This window comes from Chlorocebus sabaeus, chromosome 28, assembly GCF_047675955.1.
Source record: "Chlorocebus sabaeus isolate Y175 chromosome 28, mChlSab1.0.hap1, whole genome shotgun sequence".
Classification (NCBI taxonomy): Eukaryota; Metazoa; Chordata; class Mammalia; order Primates; family Cercopithecidae; genus Chlorocebus; species Chlorocebus sabaeus.
In genome coordinates, this window is record NC_132931.1 from 18715755 (window position 1) to 18735075 (window position 19321).

Below are 19321 nucleotides of genomic sequence, written 5' to 3' on the forward strand. Positions count from 1 at the left end.
TGAGGCCAGGAGCTTGAGACTAGCCTGGGCACACGACAGCATGGTGGTGCATGCCTGTAGGGAGACCCTGTCTCTACAAAAAATGTTCAAAATAGCCAGCGGTGGAGGCATACACCTGTAGTCCTAGCCACTCAGGAGGCTGAGATGGGAGGATTGCTTGAGCCCAAGAGTTTGAGGCTGCCATGAGCTAGGATTGCCCCACTGCATTCCAGCCTGGGTGGCAGAGCAAAACTCTGTCTCTAAAAATAATTTTTTAAAAAAATTTAATGGCTCAAATTAATGGGGAAGGTGGAGGGATATAGAAGGCCTACAACAAGGACCAGACACCACAGAAGGCCAAGGCTCATGAGGTTGGGAACTGAGTTATGCACCAAGAGAGATGACCCCAGTCATCCGCTTCTCATGGAACCTCGTGGTCTCGCCATGGTGCCACTTGGCAGACCAGCTTCCTCTGTTTGTCTCTTCTCTGCCCTGATAGCCTTGACCTGCCTGCGTGTCTCTTCACCCTGGCTGAGCTCCAACCTCCATGGCTACACCAATGCCACCTTCTAGCTCAGTTGCCCCCAGCACACTCACCCATCCCACCACATATGAAATCCCCAGGTCCAGGAATTTGGCTGTGGCTAAAGAACATCTCATAATGATAAAATGGTCAATCCACTGGGAAGCTGTAAGAGTTATAAGCATGTGCACCTATCAGAGCCCCAGATACATGAAGCAAAGATGGACAGAGCTGGAGGGAGAGATACACAATTCAACAATAAGAGTTGAAGACGTTGGCTGGGCGCAGTGGCTCATGCCTGTAGTCCCAGCACTTTGGGAGGCCGAGGCGGGTGGATCACCTGAGGTCAGGAGTTCGAGACCAGCCTGGCCAAAATGGATAAACCCCGTCTCCACTAAAAATACAAAATTAGCCAGGCGTGGTGACAGGCACCTGTAATCCTAGCTACTCGGGAGACTGAGGCAGGAGAATCACTTGAACCTGAGAGGCAGACATTGCAGTGAGCCGAGATCACGCCATTGCACTCCAGCCTGGGTGACAGAGTGAGACTCCGTCTCAAAAAAAAAAAAGAGTTGAAGACGTTATTACTCTACTTTCAACAATGGATAGAACAACTAGGCAGATCAACAAATAAGAGACTTGCACAACACTATAAACAAACCAGACCTGGCCGGGCTTGGTGGCTCACACCTGTAATCCCAGCATTTTGGGAGGCCAAAGCAGGTGGATTACTTGAGATCAGGAATTCGAGACCATCCTGGCCAACATGATGAAACCTTGTCTCTACTAAAAATACAAAAATTAGCCAGACGCGCTGGCGGGAACCCAGGAAGCAGAACCTGGAGTGAGTAATGACTGCACCACTGCACTCCAGCCTGGGGGACAGAGAGAGGCTCTGTCTCAAAAAAAAAAATCAGACCTAACAGACATCTGTAGTACACTCCATCTGACAGCAGCAGAATAATACATTAATCTATGAACTAAGTTCCTCCCAAAATCAGTTTGGCCTCTGCCCAGGAATGAACAAGGACAGCTTGGAGGTTAGAAGCAAGATGGAATTGGTTACGTCAGATCTCTTTCACTGTCAGAATTTTTGTTACAAATTTTGCAAAGGCAATTTTACCTCCACTCTTACAAAAGTAGAAAAAGAAGTGCTAACTAAACCTAAAGCAATGAAAAGAAAGGAAATAAACAAGACTAGAGCAGAAGAAAATGAACCTGAGAATAGAAAAGGAATACAGAGAATTAATGAAACCAAAAGTTGGTTCTTTGATATATCAATAAAATAAGAGAAGATACAAATTACTAGAATCAGAAATGAAAGGGGGGAAATTATAACTGAACTTATAGAGATAAAAAGAATTATGAAGGGAACTGTGAGCAATTGCTGCCAATAAATTGGATAACTTAAATATAGTGGACAAATTCCTAGAAAGACACAAACTACTGAAACTGGCTCAAGACAAACAGAAAATATGAACAGACCTGTAATAAGTAAGGAGGCTGAATTTGTAAAAATAATCCACAAAGAAAAACCCATGCCCAGATGTCTTCACTTGTAAGTTCTACCAAACAAAAGAAAAATTAATACCAATTCTTAAAAGCCGCTTCCAAAAAGCAGGAGAGGAAGCAACACTTCCTAAATCATTCTGAGGCCAATATCAAAACCAGACAATGACATCACAGGAAAAGAAATACCCTGATATACCCTGATATCAAAACCAGACAATGACATCACAGGAAAAGAAAACTACAGACCAATATCTCCTATGATATGAATGCAAAAATCCTATTTTTAAAAACTGGCTAATTAAATCCAGCAACATATAAAAAGAATTATATACCATGACCACATGGGATTTATGCCAGGAATATAAGGTTAGTTTAACAGCTGAAGGTCAGGTAGTGTAACCATATCAATAGAATAAAAAACAAAAACCACACGGCAGCCTCAATAAATGCAGAAAAAGCATCTGACAAAATTAAGAACCCTTTCGGGGTAAAAACATTCAACAAACCAAGAAGGTAAGAAAACTTCCTCAACCTGATAAAGGACATCTATTCTAAAAACAAAAGCAAAAGCCTACAGCTAATGTCATACTTGACAGTGAAAGACTGGATGCTGTCCGCTAACATCAGTAACAAAACAAGGATTCCTCTGTCAACACTTCTATCTAACATAGTACTGGAGGTATTTTAGCCAGAGCAATTAGGCAAGGAAGAAAAATAAAAGGCACCCAGATTGGAAAAACAGAAGTAAAACTATCTTTATCTGCAAATGACGTGATCTTATATATAGGATATCATAAGGTGTCTCTAACAAATTATGAGAATAAATGATTTCACAAGGTTGCAGAATACGAGGTCAATATACAAAAATAAATTATATATCTATAGACCAGCAATGAATATTCCACAAATGAAATTAAGAAAAAAACTCCCATTTATAATGTTATCAAACATAATGAAATACTTAGGAATATATTTAACAAAAGAAGTGCAAGATTTGTACACTGAGAACTATGAAACATTGCTGAAAGAAATTAAAGAAGATTTAAAGAAAGACATCCCCATGTTCACAGATCAGAAGATTCAATATTGTTAGGTAGCAGTACTCCCCAAATTGATCTAGATATTCAGCAGATTCACTACCAAAATACCAACTGCATTTTTTTGCACAAATTGACATCCTAATCCCAAAATCCGTAAGAGTTGTAAAAGGCACCTAATAGCCAAAACAATCTTGAAAAAGAACAAGTTTGGGAGATTCATACTTCCCAATTTCAAGGCCTACTACAAATCTACAAATCTTCAATAATCAAGACAATGTAGTACTGTCATAAGGATACACATATAGATCAATGGAATAGAATCAATAGTGCAAAAACAAATGTTTACTTTTATGGTCAGTTGATTGTCAACAAGGGTAGCAAAATCATTCAATGGGGAAAGAATAGTCTTTTCAAACAAACTGTGCTTGGACAACTGGACATCCACACACAAAAGAATGCAGTTGGACCCCTACCTCACACCATACACAAAAATTAACTTAAAATGGATCATCCTCAACATAAGAGCTAAGGTATAATATTCAAAGGAAAAAAACAAGAGTAAATCTTCATCATCTTGATTTAGACAATGGTGTTTTAGATACATGCCAAGAGCACAAGTGAAAAAAAGAAAAAAATAAATTGGACTACCTCAAAATTTAAAAGTTTTATGCTACAAACAATGCTTTTAAGAAAGGGAAGACAACTGACAGAATGAGAGAAATATTTGCAAGTCATATATCTGATAAGTGGCTTGCATCCAGAATACATAACAAAATCCTACAACTCAATAATAAAAAGACAAACAACACAATTTTAAAATGGGCAAAGGATTTGAATAGACATTTCTCAATGCACAAATGGCCAATATGCACATGAAAAGATGTTCAACATCGTTAGTCATTAGGGAAATGCAAATCAAAACCACAATGAGATGCTACTTCACACTCAGTAGGAGAGCTGTAATAAAAAAAGGCAGACAATAACAAGTGTTAGCAAGAATATGGAGGAATTAAAACCCTCATGGCTTGCTGGTGGCAATGTAAAATGATGCAGCTGCTTTGGAAAACAGTTTGGCAGTTCCTCAAAATGTTAAATATAGAGTTGCCATATGGCCTAACAATCCACTCCTATGTATCTACCCAAGGGAAATAAAAACATACAGTCACACAAAAACTGGTATATGAACGTTCATAGCAGCATTGTTCATAATAGACAAAAGGCAGAAACAACTCAAATGTCCATTAGTGAATGAATAGACAAGCAAAATGTGGTGTGTCCATGCAATGAAAAAATCACTGAGCAATTTCAAATAAATGAAGTCCTGATACATGCTACAACAGGAACAAACCTTGAAAAGTTGCTAAGCGAAAGAAGCCAGCCATGAAAGACCATAAATTGTAGGATTTCACTTGTATAAAATGTACAGAAAAGGCAAATCTATACAGACAGAAGGTGAATGAGTAGTTACACGGGATGGAGGGGCAGGGATTAGAGGGAAATTGAGAGTGGCTAATAAAGGGTGAGGAGCTTCTTTTTGAAATGACGGAAATGTTTTTAAATTGATTGTGGTGGTGGTTGCACAATTCTATGAATATACTAAAATCACTGAATTGAACATATTAAAAAGGTAACTTGTATAGTATGTGAATTATATCACAATAAAGCTGTTTTTAAAAATGAATGACTTAGATCTATATGTATCCACCTAGATAAATCTCAAAAATAAAATGTAGAGGGAGAAAAACATGTTGAAAAAGGAAATATACAGTATGACACCATTTATGTGAAATTTTAAAACAAAAACCAATAGTATATATTGTTTAGGGAACTATACATTTTTAGTAAGACATAAAAACTTGGATGGAAAGGGTAGACTCCAATTGCAGGATTTTCCCTCTCTGCCCTATAAATAATCTTTTAAAATTTTTATGGTTTAAACTTCCATTGTTTATGTTTAGTATATAAGGAAATATATATTTTTATGTTCATACCCCCTTTCTTAGATAAAAGGTAAAATGCCATATATACTTTACTGTACGGTACTTTTTTTTAACTTAATATATTCTAGAGATCACTCCAGAGGAGTTTATAGAGCTGTTCCGGTGAGACTCTTTTATTAAGCTTGTTGGGGTTTATGTCTAAAAGGAGGAGGGCCAGAGATGGATGACTACATGGAGACGCTGAAGGATGAAGAGGACGCCTTGTGGGAGAATGTGGAGTGTAACCGGCACATGCTCAGTCGCTACATCAACCCCGCCAAGCTCACGCCCTACCTGCGTCAGTGTAAGGTCATTGATGAGCAGGATGAAGATGAAGTGCTTAACGCTCCTATGCTGCCGTCCAAGATCAACCGGGCAGGTAACCTTAGGACCTCTTTGCGCGAGAGGGAGGGCTACAGCACAAGGCAACTTCCAGACATACCCTTTGGTAGCTGTACCAAAATGAGGTTGCTCTAGGTCAGGGATTTTTAAACTGGGGTCCACAGACCACCACCCACTCATCTGTGTATAGAACTCAAGCTGTCTGTGTATAGAACGCAAAGAATGCGTAAGCTGGGAGTGGGGAAGAAATGCCATCTTTATTTTACTAACCTCAACAGCAATTTAGCATTGCCCTCAATTGCAAATGTCAGGAGGCCACGAATTACAGTAGTGATTAATAACTCCTGTGACTTAGGCAACAATGAAAATTACAGATCTCTTCCTATCACTACAGCTACTGCAAATCTCTCAAAATGCCACTTACACTCATCTCTCTTTCAAAATTACAGTACTTATTAGATCTGCCAAGAGGTCTTGTTATTTAGTGCATTCATAAAGAAGTACGTTACTGAAACACAAATTTATTTAATATTTGATAACTGGATTTTATTATAATTGGTTTCTTTTGTAATCTGATGTACTTTATCTGTTTAAAAATATTATTCCAGGAAGGGTTCCACAGGCTTTTCTAGCCTGACTTCCGGTGGGGGTGGGTAGGACACTTTATCATATTCAGTAAAGGTAATAAATATGGTTTGTGAAGCTTGTTTTAATTGTATATTATGTACATGTGTATACACATGTATTTGTAGAGTTATCTCTGTTTGTGGTCACTAGACCACAATGTTAAATGTTTTTCTTTCTATGGATCAGTTTAGAAGGTTTGATAATCACTGTCCCCGAGCGTGGCTGGTGGTAAATGGCTCATCAGCTGCGACTCTCTGGCATCCATGGCAGACATCACTAATCAGCATGTTTTCCCACTGAGCTTGGATATAACTTTGGAATATTTCTCAAAACAGTACTGCAGGCAGCTTCACCAAACCATCGGGGTTGACATTACATCAAATGTATTTCTTCCATCCGTCCTAAGGAAAAGGTCGAGTTTTAAGACCTACCTTTCTTCTTCTATATCTCAGAAGAAATATCTGAAAATAAAATGTTTAAGGAAAGGCCCAGAAATGTAAGCAATAAGCGGAATCAATAGTATAGAAACTGGGACCTGCTGAGGAAGTTACACTTAAGGTGTTTCCAGGTTGTGTCATAAACCCAAAGAAAAGCCTAGAACTATCCCTGCTTCCTATGATTTTTTCCTAGACCCTCACCCAAATATTTATCTTCCTGCTCTCAATCCCAGAGAACCATATATTATTCCATAATTGTTATCGTGCTTCCAACCTCCTTCAGTCATAGAAGACCTGGTGCCTACATGGTTCATTTTTGCCCTGGTCAGTTGGGAAACTTCAAAACTGGGGTGGCAATTCCACTTATCCTGGTTCTACCAATTTATTAGAAAAAGAAAACAAATGCTCAACGAATCCCTGCGGAGGGTCTGGCACTTTGATTTACATCATCTTGGCTCCAAGATACAACTCAGAAGTGACAGAATGTGGGGAGACTGTCTTCGTAGAGTTGACTGAAGGACACAAGTCCAGGATGAGACCAGCCACAGGGACTTGTGTTCCATCAGGTACATATTCTCACAGAGTGATCTGGTCTTTCCCCTAGGCCGGCTGTTGGACATTCTACATACCAAGGGGCAAAGGGGCTATGTGGTCTTCTTGGAGAGCCTGGAATTTTATTACCCCGAGCTGTACAAACTGGTGACCGGGAAAGAGCCCACCCGGAGATTCTCCACTATTGTGGGTAAGTGCTTTTGCCATTGGGAACATCTAGACTCTAATAGGAGGGGCGTATGTGTGAGTGTATGTGTGTGTCCTCAGTAGTGGCATGGTTCTAAAGCTGTGAATCTATGACATATACAACTGGGGTCTGTCAACCACTTATTTTGCTTGATGATGAAAGATAGGTTAACAGGGGCAAAGTGAAGCAGGAGCCAAGAGAAGTGGGTGTTCACAGACCATCCCCCGTGAATGGCACTGGGTGGAACACAAGTTCATTCTACCCGGTAGATCTTGTCCTTGCCTTGACTGCATTCTTTTGAGTGTCTCATGGGCCAGAACCCTTGAGCATCTTGCCTTCTTAATCTTCCTTGCTAAACATTCTTGAATCAGTCTTCTCTCCCTCCCCAACACTTCCCACAGTCCAGACTCCCACAACCCCATCAACTCTCTATATCAATTCCTGATCTGTTTCAGTGCTTTCTCCATTCTTCCTCCCCTATTAAAAACCCTCTGGTGGTTTTTCATTGCTTCTTTGTAAAGACCCAGGTCTTGTCCAAGCACAGTGGCTCATGCCTGAAATTCCTACACTTTTGGAGGCTGCAGCCACAGAATTGCTTGAACCCAGGAGTTTTAGGCTGCAATAAGCTATGATCATGCCCCTGCATTCCAGCCTGGGTGACAGAGTGAGACCCTGTTTTAAAATATAAAAAAGACCCAGGTCTTTAATGCAGCCCACAAGGACCCTTCATGATCCAGTCCCTGCTGACACCCCCAGCCTCACCTTTCTCTTCTCTCTCTCTCCTTCAGCCACTTTGGTCTTTGTTCAGTTCCTGAAATATGCCAAGTTCCTCCCTTCTCCCCATATGGTCTTGGCAATGTTGTTCCCCTTTCCTAGAATGCCTCTTCCCTCCCGAACTTAACATTGTACCTCAACCATCAGGAGCCTTCTCCAACCCCCTCTGCCCACAAGGCTGGATCTGGGCCTCTGCCACACACTCTCATAGCTCCATCTACCTTTACTTTGTGAAATCCTCACGGTCTGTAATTCTGTTTGTGGTGATCATTTGATTTTTTTAAATGCGTTTCTCTTATTACACCATAAGCTCTCCCGGGGCCAAAGTTGTGAGTCTTGCTCACTCTGAATCCCCAGTACCTCGTGGGCAGAGCGAGTAAAGAGCTCGGCACAACGTTGGTGAGTGAGTGAGTGAATGAATGGCACCTGCCCTGCGTCTGGAACCTCCTTTTTCCACTTCCCAGTCCTCAGGCCTGACTGGGTGCCCCCTCTCCACAGTGGAGGAGGGCCACGAGGGCCTCACGCACTTCCTGATGAACGAGGTCATCAAGCTGCAGCAGCAGATGAAGGCCAAGGACCTGCAACGCTGCGAGCTGCTGGCCAGGTTGCGGCAGCTGGAGGATGAGAAGAAGCAGATGACGCTGACGCGCGTGGAGTTGCTGACCTTCCAGGAGCGGTACTACAAGATGAAGGAAGAGCGGGACAGCTACAACGACGAGCTGGTCAAGGTGAAGGACGACAACTACAATTTAGCCATGCGCTACGCACAGCTCAGTGAGGAGAAAAACATGGCGGTCATGAGGAGCCGAGACCTCCAACTCGAGGTGAGGGGTGCCCAAGGGCTACTCCGGGGAAAACAAATGTCACCAGGGCTCAGGTCCCCAAAAAGCAGGTACAGGCACATGCACATGGTCTCCCAGAGCTTCGTGCCAGCCAGGTGAGAGGGAATGGAGGACACAGGGCCTCTGGGGGTCCTGGGTCCACCATGCGCCTGCGCAGGTACCCATAGTGCTTAGCGCTACCGGTTCAGCGCCTACATCCCCTATGCGCATGGGCAGACATGCGCACAAGGACGGACCCAGTGCGGCTTTCCACTTCTGGGTCCAGAGTCGCCTTGTGCATGCGCACTCAGACCCGGCGGGGCTTCCGGAATGGCTCACTCCGCAAATGAATTAAGAAGATTTACATCTTTCTTTTGTCTTTTTTCTTTTCTTTTCCTTTCTTTTTTTTCTTTTCCTTCTTTCCTTTCCTTTTCCTACCTTCTTCCCTCCTTCCTTCCTTCCTCTTTCCCTCCTTCCTTCCTTCCTCTCTCTTTCTTCCTTCTTCCTTCCTTTCTTTTCTTTCTTTCTTTTCTTTCTTTTTTTTTTTTGAAACAGGGTCTTCCACTGCCCAGGCTGCGTGGTGCGATCATGGTTTGGCTCACTGCAGCCTTGACCTTCTAGACTCAAGTGATCCTCCTGTCTCAGCCTCCAAAGTAGCTGGGACTACAGGTGCCCACCATCACACCAGGCTATTCTTTCAATTTTTTTTTTATAGAAAAGGGGTCTCGCTATTTTGCCCAGGCTGGTCTGCAACTCCTGGGCTCAAGTGATCCGCCTGCCTTGGCCTTCCAAAGTGGTGGGATTACAGGTAGGAGCCACTGCACCCGGCCTCATTCATTCTTTCTGTTTATTAAGTGCCACCAGGTACCAGGCTTTTTGTTTTTGGTTTTTGGGGGTTTTTTGGACACAGTCTCTCTGTCACCCAAGCTGGAGTGCAGTGGTGTGATCACAGCTCACTGTAGCTTTGGCCTTGCAGGCTCAGGTGATCCTCCCAACTTAGCCTCCCAAGTAGCTGGGACTATAGGTACGTGCTATGCCAGCTACCTTTTTTCTATTTTTTTCCTACCCGCCTCCCTTTTTCTATTTTTGGTAGAGACAGCGTTTTGCCATGTTGCCCAGGCTGGTCTTGAACTCCTAGTCTCAGGCAACCTGCCCACCTTGGCCTCCCAAAGTGCTGGGATTACAGGTGTAAGCCACCATGCCTGGCCCCTAGGCTCTTTTTCAGGGATACATAGCTCAAGACTAAAACCCTGCTGTGGTGGAACTAACATTGTAATCAGAAAACAAATGCATAAATACTTGGTAGAAATGAGTGTTCTCAAGAAGAGAAGACAGGGCGTGAGGACAGAACATGAGGGTTGCTACTTTAAATAGGGTGGCCAGGAAAGGTCTCTGAGAAGGAGACACGTGAACAGAGATCTGAAGGGATGAAAGGAGCCACCCATGCAAGTCTCAGGGGGAAAGCACTTGCAAAGGCCACAAGTAGGAGGCCTATTTTTTTGTTTTTGTTTTTGTTTTTGTTTTTATTTTCGAAGAAATAGCAGGAAGGCTGGGCTTGGTGGCTCACACCTGTAATCCCAGCATTTTGGGAGGCCAAGGCGGGAGGATTGCTTCAGTCCAGGAGTTTGAGACCAGCACGGGTAACCTGACAAAAACCGCATCTCTACAGAAATAAGCCAGGCATGGTGGTATGCGCATGTAGTTCAGGGGGATAAGGCAGGATGATTGCCTGAGTCCAGAAGATCAGGCTGCAATGAGCCATGCCTGTCGAAAAAGAGAGAGAGAGAGAAAGAGAGAGAGAGAGAGAAGAAGAAGAAGGAGGGAGGGAGGGAGACAGGGAGGGAGGGAAGAAAGGAAGGAAGGAAAGAAGGAAGGAAGGGAGGAAAGGGAGGGAGGAAGGAAGGAAGGAAGGAGAGGGAGGAAGGAAGCAAGGAAAGGGAGAGAGAGAGGGAGGAAGGAAGGAGGAGGGAGGGAGGAAGGAAGGAAGGAGAGGGAGGAAGGAAGGGGGGAGGGAGGGAGGGAGGAAGGAAGGAAGGAAGGAAAGGGAGAGAGGATGGGAGAGAAGAAGGGAGAGAGGAAGGAAGGAAGGAAGGAAGGAGAGGCAGGGAGAGAGGGAGGGAGGAAGGAAGGAAGGAGAGGGAGAGTGGAAGGGAGAGAGGAAGGAAGGAAGAAGGGAAGGAGAGGGAGGGAGGGAAGGAGGGAGGAAGGAAAGAAGGAAGGAAGGAGATGGAGGAAGGAAGGAGGGAAGGAAGGAAGGAAGGAAGGGAAATGAAAGAGAAAAGAGAAAAGAAATGGCAGGAGAGTCAGTGGGGCCAGAGCCAAATAAACAAATGGTGCAGAGGGAGTGGAAGGGATGGCAGGATCCAGATCATGGGGCCATGGTAAAAACTTTGGGATTTATTCTAGTTGTGATGAGAAGCCTCTGAAGGATTGAGAGCTGAGGAGTGACGATTTATATCTGAGAAGGATCACTCTGGCTGCTGGGTGGAAAATAGACTCACAGAATATTTATTAAGCACCTGCCACGTGTGAGGCACTGTGCTAAGCACTGTGGGAGACATGGGGATAAATCACGTGAGCTGTGCTTAGGTCACTTACAGTTTAGTGAAGCAGCCAGATCTGTAAACAATCCACCGGGATTCAGGTGAATGGAGTCGGTGGCATAGCCGGCAATAGTGTTTTGGTTAGGAGCATGAGCTTTGTAAGTTCTGTAGTTTTGAGTTCAAATTCTGGCTTTATGCTTTACTACTTACTTAGCTATTGGCTTCAGTTTCCTCATTTGCAGATAGGGAAATAATGAAAGTAATAGCTGTGCCCCAGGATTGCTGGGATACTGAACCATAAGTCTTGGGGCAGAGTGGCTGACCCTGTAAGCACCCCACAGTGCTAGCACCCCATGCCTGCTCATGTGGGACTTGGGACTTAGCATGGAACGCTTGAGTTGAGCTTTGAAGATGCTGAGGAGCTTTTTTTCCTTTTTCTTTTTCTTTTTCTTTTCCTTTTTTTTTTTTTTTTTTTTTTTTTTTTGCATAAGCAGGAGAGATTTCTATGCTGTTTTTACCTAGGATTTGAGGAAGTTACCCTGTGGCAGGGACTTACAAGTTTCTCTCCTGGAACTTTCTCCTGTGTTATGTTTCCCTGGAGATATATTAATAGTGAGAAAGTATAAGTAGAATTTGGAAGAACATATGGCCAGCAGGGTCCCTGGCTGGTTTTCTTGGCCTCAGGCTGCTTCCTGCACGCCCCTTTCTTCATCGTCTCAGGTTAATCACTGGGGTGCAGGAGCTGGACTTTTCTCACTAAAGCCACTGCTCTCTACCTGCCAGATTCCTTGAGACGATTCTCCCTCCAAGACTAGATTTGAAAAAATGACACTCTCCGCTTTGGTGCCTCCTTTCTTTATAGCCCTTGAATGCAACCGTCTTATTTGGGATATTTTAGCCAAGCCAGTGTGTTTGGGGAGGCACACGGTTTAGTCTCACAAGTTGAAGAAGTCTTCTGCTGGTCCCAGTTCCTGACACTAAACTCTTGAGTGTGAAAATCAGCACATCTCCACTTGTCTCATTTCCAGATGCAATAGCTGCCTCCTCCAGGAAGCCACTCTTTCTGCCACTAAGTCTAGGAAAGTTCTTTAGGCCGGAGAGCCTGTGAAATTACAATTCAGTCGATTTCAGGCTCTCCTTGTCCTCCTCCTCCTCCTCCTCCTCCTCCTCCTCCTCCTCCTCCTTCTCATTCTTCTCCTTCTTCTCCTTCTCCTCCTTTCCTTCTCCTCCTCCTCCTTCTTCTTCCTCTTCTCCTCCTCCTTCTTCTTCTTCCTCTTCTCCTTCTCCTCCTTCTCCTTCTTCTTCCTCTTCTCCTTCTCCTCCTCCTCCCCTCCCGCTCCTTCTTATCCTTCTTCTTCTTTCTTCTCCTCCTCCTCTTTCTTCTCCATCTCCTCCTCCTCCCCTCCCCCTCCTTCTTCTCCTTCTTCTTTCTTCTCCTCCTCCTCCTTCTTCTCCATCTCCTCCTCCTTCTCCTTCCTCTTCTTCCTCTTTCTCTTCCCCTTCCTCTCCTCCTTCCTTCTCCTCCTCTCCTCTCCTCTTCTTTCTTCTCCTCCTCCTCTTCTTCCTCTTCATCTCCTTCTACTTCCTCCTCTTCCTCTTCCTCTCCTTTCTCTTCTTCCCCTTCCTCTTCTTCTTCCTCTTCTTCCTCTACTTTTCTTCTTCTCCCCCTTCTCCTGCTTTTTCTTCTTTCTTTTTCCTCTTCCTCCTCCTCTTCCTTTTTAGCAACAGTGCTATTTATCCAAATAAAATCTATGTGAAACCCCAAAGAACAAACCACACAAGCAGAGCTGTTCTGGGACATGAAGTCAGGGTGGACACCCAGAACCCCGATTTCTCAACCATCTCCTCCTTCCCCCTGGATAACCCTGGGATTCTTCAGGGGAATCCTTGAGTTCCGAGGATCAGAATTTGAAAAACCCATCAGAGAAGGGCGTTGACGTGAGAAACACCAACTTGGATCTCTTTTATCCCAAAATCCATAACCTGTTCCACCCGACAAAGGTTGAGGGAATTTTCTCTGAGGTCTGTAGCCCCTTTGGAGCTATTTCTAAATAGACTAATCAGGAACTCTCCATCAATAGGGAGATGACGGTTTGTTTTACTGGAGAAGGTTTCTTGGAGTCCTTCTCTGCCCCTGAAAGAAGGAGGGGCATAACTCAGGTTATGCTGCCCAGCCCAGTGGAATCTGGGGTAGCGTTGCCTTTTCTGAGTGTTTCTTGCCACCTGCCTTCTCCCCTTGGCACCCTTGGGGTGTTTCAGATCGATCAGCTAAAGCACCGGTTGAATAAGATGGAGGAGGAATGTAAGCTGGAGAGAAATCAGTCTCTGAAACTGAAGAATGACATTGAAAATCGGCCCAAGAAGGAGCAGGTTCTGGAACTGGAGCGGGAGAATGAAATGCTGAAGACCAAAAACCAGGAACTGCAGTCCATCATCCAGGTGAGGGCCTGGGGGCGGGGCCAGCGCGGGCAGCGGGAGGGTGAGGGCTTGGGGTTGGGGGAGATGACGCACCTGCCAGGGTGTGAGTCCCAGAGCCTCACTCACGCCACGCTGACTGCAGGATCACAGATATACATGCCATCCTTGGGCACCTTTGTCTCCTCCTCTGTAAAGCGGTGACCCCCCACCATGCATTTGTCAGAGACAGGAGATCATACTTGAGAAAACATGTCCTTATTTGAAGCACTCCAGGAAAATCACCATCCATGTGGAAATCAATGCCCTGGGCACTGTGGGAAGAGACAAGGACGTCTGGGAAACCTACACACCCTTAAAGATTTCAGGAAACTCAACTCTAAGCTCCATGCCACTTGTTCCAACCTCAAATGCCTCCCCGCACTTGTCAAAGTGGAATCACTTGTGGGCGCGGAGGAGGAAGCTGCTGAGGAGTGACATCCCGAAACATATCTGCAGGGCAAGAAAAACAACATGCATCCTCCGGCTCCCTCCAGAACAGTCCCCACCAGGAGCGCCTGCCTGGGATTTGAGGCTCTTTCAGAGCCGAGGATGAACCCAGCTTCACCAGAACAGATTCATCAGTATTTCAGGGACGGCATCTAAAAAGCCGATCCAACTTCCCTTTGCTGTCACCTATGAAGTGTTCTAGGTGCACCAATTGCTTCTCTGCGCTCTAATAAGCGCCAGGGAGAACAAAAGGCCCAGAATACTCCCAAGCAGAAGCCAGTTTTCTGCTTCTTCCCAGGCGATAAACTTCTTAAATGATAAGCTTCTTAGAGACCCCAAGGGACATACATCTCTTCTTGCCTCTACCTTCCAGACACAAAACCTTCTGCTCTGTCCGTGTCTGTTGCTGGCTCTTCTGTTCCCCACCTTCCAGGACCACCTGGCTCCCCACCCCGACCCAACCCTGACCCTGTTAAACCTCCTCCCTCCCACCCAGGCTGGGAAGCGCAGTCTGCCAGACTCCGACAAGGCCATCCTGGACATCCTGGAACACGACCGCAAGGAGGCCCTGGAGGACCGGCAGGAGCTGGTCAACAGGATCTACAACCTGCAGGAGGAGGCCCGCCAGGCGGAGGAGCTGCGGGACAAGGTGGGAGCGGGGAGCACCTGCCCAGTGGTGCCCTTGGCCCGCCCCCTTCACACCAGGGGGCAGTGGTGGGTGTCAGCAGGACCTCCCTGACCCCACACTCCTTTCCGGGGACTAGGTCAGACCCCTGGCATAAATCCCCTGTACTTCCCAGTGTTCAGCCCCTGGCAGGAGCTGCAGTTTATCAACCAGATGAGGGCCTGGGGGCAGGAGCAATGTGGGCAGAGAAGACGGTGAGGGCTTGGGATTGGGGGAACCGACATACTTGCCAACATGTGAGTCTCAGAGCCTCACCCACACCTTGCAGATTGCAGGATCCCAGATGTGTTGGCCACCCTTGGTCATTTACAAGCTATCGCACCAGCTGAGCACCCGTGTCCCCTTCTGATTGAGACCGCACTGTCCTCCCATACATTACCTGGTCCGTAGTGGGTTCACGACAAGGCCAGGTTCATTGGTCTCCTACCTTGAGCCCCAGTGGTCAGATAGCCTGTTCTCAGAAGGGCAGGCCATGTCCTGAGCATGCCAGCTTAGGGAGGGACAGGCCAGCTCCAGCCAGCCGGCGGGAAGGCACGAGCGGAGAACAGCTTTCAACCCTGACCTATTGATTCCTTGATGCACGTATTGATTTCTCTGTGTCGTTCACAGTACCTGGAAGAGAAGGAGGACCTGGAGCTCAAGTGCTCGACCCTGGGGAAGGACTGTGAAATGTACAAGCACCGGATGAATACGGTCATGCTGCAGCTGGAGGAGGTGGAGCGGGAGCGGGACCAGGTACAGGCACCACCTGCAGCGTGCAGGGCGGCAAGACTGCTGCACAGCGAGGCCCACGCCCCAGGCCACGGGGTCCTTCAGAGTGTTTTGTCCAGTGCAATGTCACTGACAATGCAGGGATCACTCCTGAATCCATCTTTCCCATTTCTGTTCCAACGATGAATTCTATCCCAAAAGGCTTTTGGAAGTCACAGGCGTTTGGGTATCAGGGGGCTCTGAGCTGAGCTCCAGCAGCTCCCACCACCAAGCCTGGTTCTTAAATGTTGTCTGTTCTCTCGGGTGAGAGGATGGGTTCAGATCCAGCCCTGTCATTCATAAGGTGTATGCCACCCTGACCTCAGTGCCCTCATCTGTAAAATGGGGATAATTACGGTAGCACCACCTCATAGGGACAGGCTGTGGCCTTCCAGGGATACTGCATCAAAGCTCTCAACACGGAGCCTGCCACTAGCAAGGGTCGAACCATCGGCTCTGTGATCGTGTTAATGAAGAAGGCAGTGACTGACACGCCCAGGAGTCAGGCTGCAGATAAGAGCCACAGACGATGTGGCTGGCCCCTGGGTTGGGGACGGTGCCTGTCCCTGGGCCCAGCTGGAGTTGACTGGGTGTGGCCCCCAAAACGGCCTTTGTCCTGCTTCTCCCCGGCAGGCCTTCCACTCCCGAGACGAAGCCCAGACACAGTACTCGCAGTGCTTAATCGAAAAGGACAAGTACAGGAAGCAGATCCGCGAGCTGGAGGAGAAGAACGACGAGATGAGGATCGAGATGGTGCGGCGGGAGGCGTGCATCGTCAACCTGGAGAGCAAGCTCCGGCGCCTCTCCAAGGACAGCAACAACCTGGACCAGGTGGGCTGGGACGGGTAGGGCCCACGTCTGCAGCCTGGTGCCCCCTGGCACCCACTGGGGGCTGTGGCCAGTCGCCGCCTCCCCTTAGGGCCCCACATCTGAAGCCAGGTGCCCCCTGGCGCCCACTGAGGGCTGTGGCCAGTTGCCACCTCCCAGTGCAATGAATAGCTCCTTGTCCTTTGTTTCGTTTTGTTTTGTTTTTGAGACGGGGTCTTGCTCTGTTGCCCAGGCTGGAATGCAATGGCACCATCACAGCTCACTGCAGCTTCAAACTCCTGGGCTCAAGCCATCCTCCCACTTCAGCCTCCCGGGTAATGGGACTAAAGGCACACACCACCATGCCTGACTAATTTTGTCTTTTTTTATACAGACAAGGTCTCACTGTTTCCCAGGCTGGTCTTAAACTCCTATCCTCACGTGATCCTCCCACCTCAGCCTCCCAAAGTGCTAGACTTACAGCCATGAGCCACTGTGCCCGGTCGGCCCTTCATATTTTTGAAGCCAGAAGTTCCCTCCCACACCCGGCATAATCCACATCTTTTAGTCTTGTGTTTGTGTCTGTTTAGTGATGAGTAGAAGCCACTCATTTTGAAGTTAGAAGATGCAGGGTAGGGCTGAGCACAGTGGTTCATGCCTCTAATCTCAGCATTTTGGGAGGCTGAGGTGGGAGGATTGCTTTAGGACAGGAGTTCAAGACCAGTCTGGGCAACAGAGTGAAAATTTTTTTTAATTTAAAAAATTAAAATTAAAAACATAAATAAGAAGATGCAGGGGGCTGGATACGATGGCTCTTGCCTGTAATCCCAGCACTTTGGGAGGCTGAGGCAGGTGGATCATGAGGTCAGGAGTTCGAGACCAGCCTGACCAACATAGTGAAACCCCGTCTCTACTAAAAATACAAAAAAATTAGCTGGGTGTGGTGGTGTGTGCCTGTAGTCCCAGCTCCTCGGGAGGCTGAGGCAGGAGAATTGCTTGAACCTGGGAGGCAGAGGTTGCAGTGAGCCAAGATCTTGCCACTGCACTCCAGCCTGGTGACAGAGCAAACCTTCGTCTCAAAAAACAAAAAGAAGACGCAGGGTCAAGTCTGACCCGGCCACTTCCTTGCTGAGCAGTCTCCCTGCTTAGGAGCCTCAGTGCCCTCTCAGTTGACCACAGCCAGCTGCTGGCCTCCCACTAGGGTTCCCCCCCCCAGCCGCACACCTGAACCATCACTGGGTTTAAGACACCCTGCGGTCATTAGGGTTCCTAGTGCCTTGTGAGTAAACCCTCATTTATCGACAATGTGAATTGCAGAGTGCATTTCCCGGCAGCGCCCCAGGCCCTGAGAAGCGAAGGAATGCCTCCTCCAAGGTAGATGTTATCACTATTGTAGCTCTGGGTTTACTGAGCACGGTCACGTGCAGGTGCCACGCAACGTGCCCTCTGCGCGTTACCTCATTTACCCCACAGAACTGTCCTGCAGGGAAAGCACATGGTCAGTGTCCTCATTTACAAAGGAAGGGACCCTGACTGGGTGCGGTGGCTGAGGCCTGTAATCCCAGCACTTTAGGAGGACCTGCATTCCCGGCTGCAGTTACAGCGTGAACACAGGCCTGGCACGTAACCCACCGTGCTGCCAGCAGGCCGTGACCGGCGCTTCCACCCATCTGCAGAGTGGGAGTCAAGGAGCAGCAGGGGGGTAACGAGATGCGCCAAGGTGGGCTGTGCGTACCCAGGAATGTTCTACTGCTATTCTGAGTCCCTGAAGGATTTTGCACAGGGAGTGGGACAAGACGCTTTGAGTCTGGAGGCAGCGCAGCATGAGGGTGCCGTGTGGCTTTGCGGGCCACGTAGTTCCTTCATGCCACAGCACTCCGCTCCCTGTTTTGTAAAAGGTGATCAACAACAACCTCTACTTGTCAGGAAGGATTCAATGAAGTGGCAGCTATGAAGCACTCCGGACAGTACCTAGCACTGTTTTTGTTCTTAACATCATTCAGTCATTCTGAATATTTTTTATATTGTTAGCTCAGGCACTAGAGCTAGAATTGGCTAGAAATGGGAATTTCTAGAATTTTCTAGAATTTCTAGAAATTTCTAGAAATCAGGGCTAGAAATTGGAAATGTAATGGGGGCAGATGAGATGTAAGGGGTTGAGGCCGGTCAGGAGGCAACGCCTTTACCATTGTACAGGAAGACCGGGGCTTGCTTGGGAGACCGAACCAGAAGCCCGGGAGGAGGAGGCATCGCTAGGCTGGAATGGTGGGGCTCAGTGTCTGGGGTTACGGTTGGGGTCAGGAAAGAAGAATGGCCGAAGTAAGCTTCAAGCTCGGGTGGCTGAGGGAATGATGACGCCGTCAGCCCAGCCACTTTGCCTACTGGTGGCACATCGCCAAGCCCCATCACTAACGCCAGGTTTTCTCTGTCCCCAGAGTCTGCCCAGGAACCTGCCAGTAACCATCATCTCTCAGGACTTTGGGGACGCCAGCCCCAGGACCAATGGTCAAGAAGCCGACGATTCCTCCACCTCGGAGGAGTCACCCGAAGACAGCAAGTACTTCCTGCCCTACCACCCGCCCCAGCGCAGGATGAACCTGAAGGGCATCCAGGTGCATGGGGGTGGAGGGAGGGGCGCAGGTGCAGGGCGGAGGGTCTGGGAGCCGCGGGCCCCTGCAGGCAACAATGGGGCAGCACAGTCACACCTGCTTCTGGGTGGGTTTTGGGTGCCCAGACTGTGATTCAACCTATTTCAACCCTGTAAGCTGGAAATCCTGCCAACTCGCTTTTTACTCATTTGTACATTTTTACTGATTCCTTCACTCTTATAAATGTAATAGACGTTAAAAGAGAGAGAAA

At 47.1% G+C, this 19321-nt stretch overlaps 1 protein-coding gene across 5 annotated transcripts in view; it reads left to right on the forward strand.

The window, feature by feature from the left end:
- CARD11 (caspase recruitment domain family member 11) overlaps positions 1 to 19321 on the forward strand; it is a 142965-nt gene that overhangs the window by 92841 nt on the left and 30803 nt on the right. For all 5 annotated transcript variants that reach the window (XM_073012860.1, XM_073012863.1, XM_073012862.1 and 2 more), the window contains 8 exons: positions 5200 to 5412; positions 7044 to 7181; positions 8451 to 8776; positions 13576 to 13755; positions 14717 to 14869; positions 15515 to 15640; positions 16289 to 16486; positions 18898 to 19074. In XM_073012860.1, the coding sequence (XP_072868961.1) occupies positions 5200 to 5412; positions 7044 to 7181; positions 8451 to 8776; positions 13576 to 13755; positions 14717 to 14869; positions 15515 to 15640; positions 16289 to 16486; positions 18898 to 19074 (1511 nt within the window). The remainder of the gene's footprint in view (positions 1 to 5199; positions 5413 to 7043; positions 7182 to 8450; positions 8777 to 13575; positions 13756 to 14716; positions 14870 to 15514; positions 15641 to 16288; positions 16487 to 18897; positions 19075 to 19321) is intronic.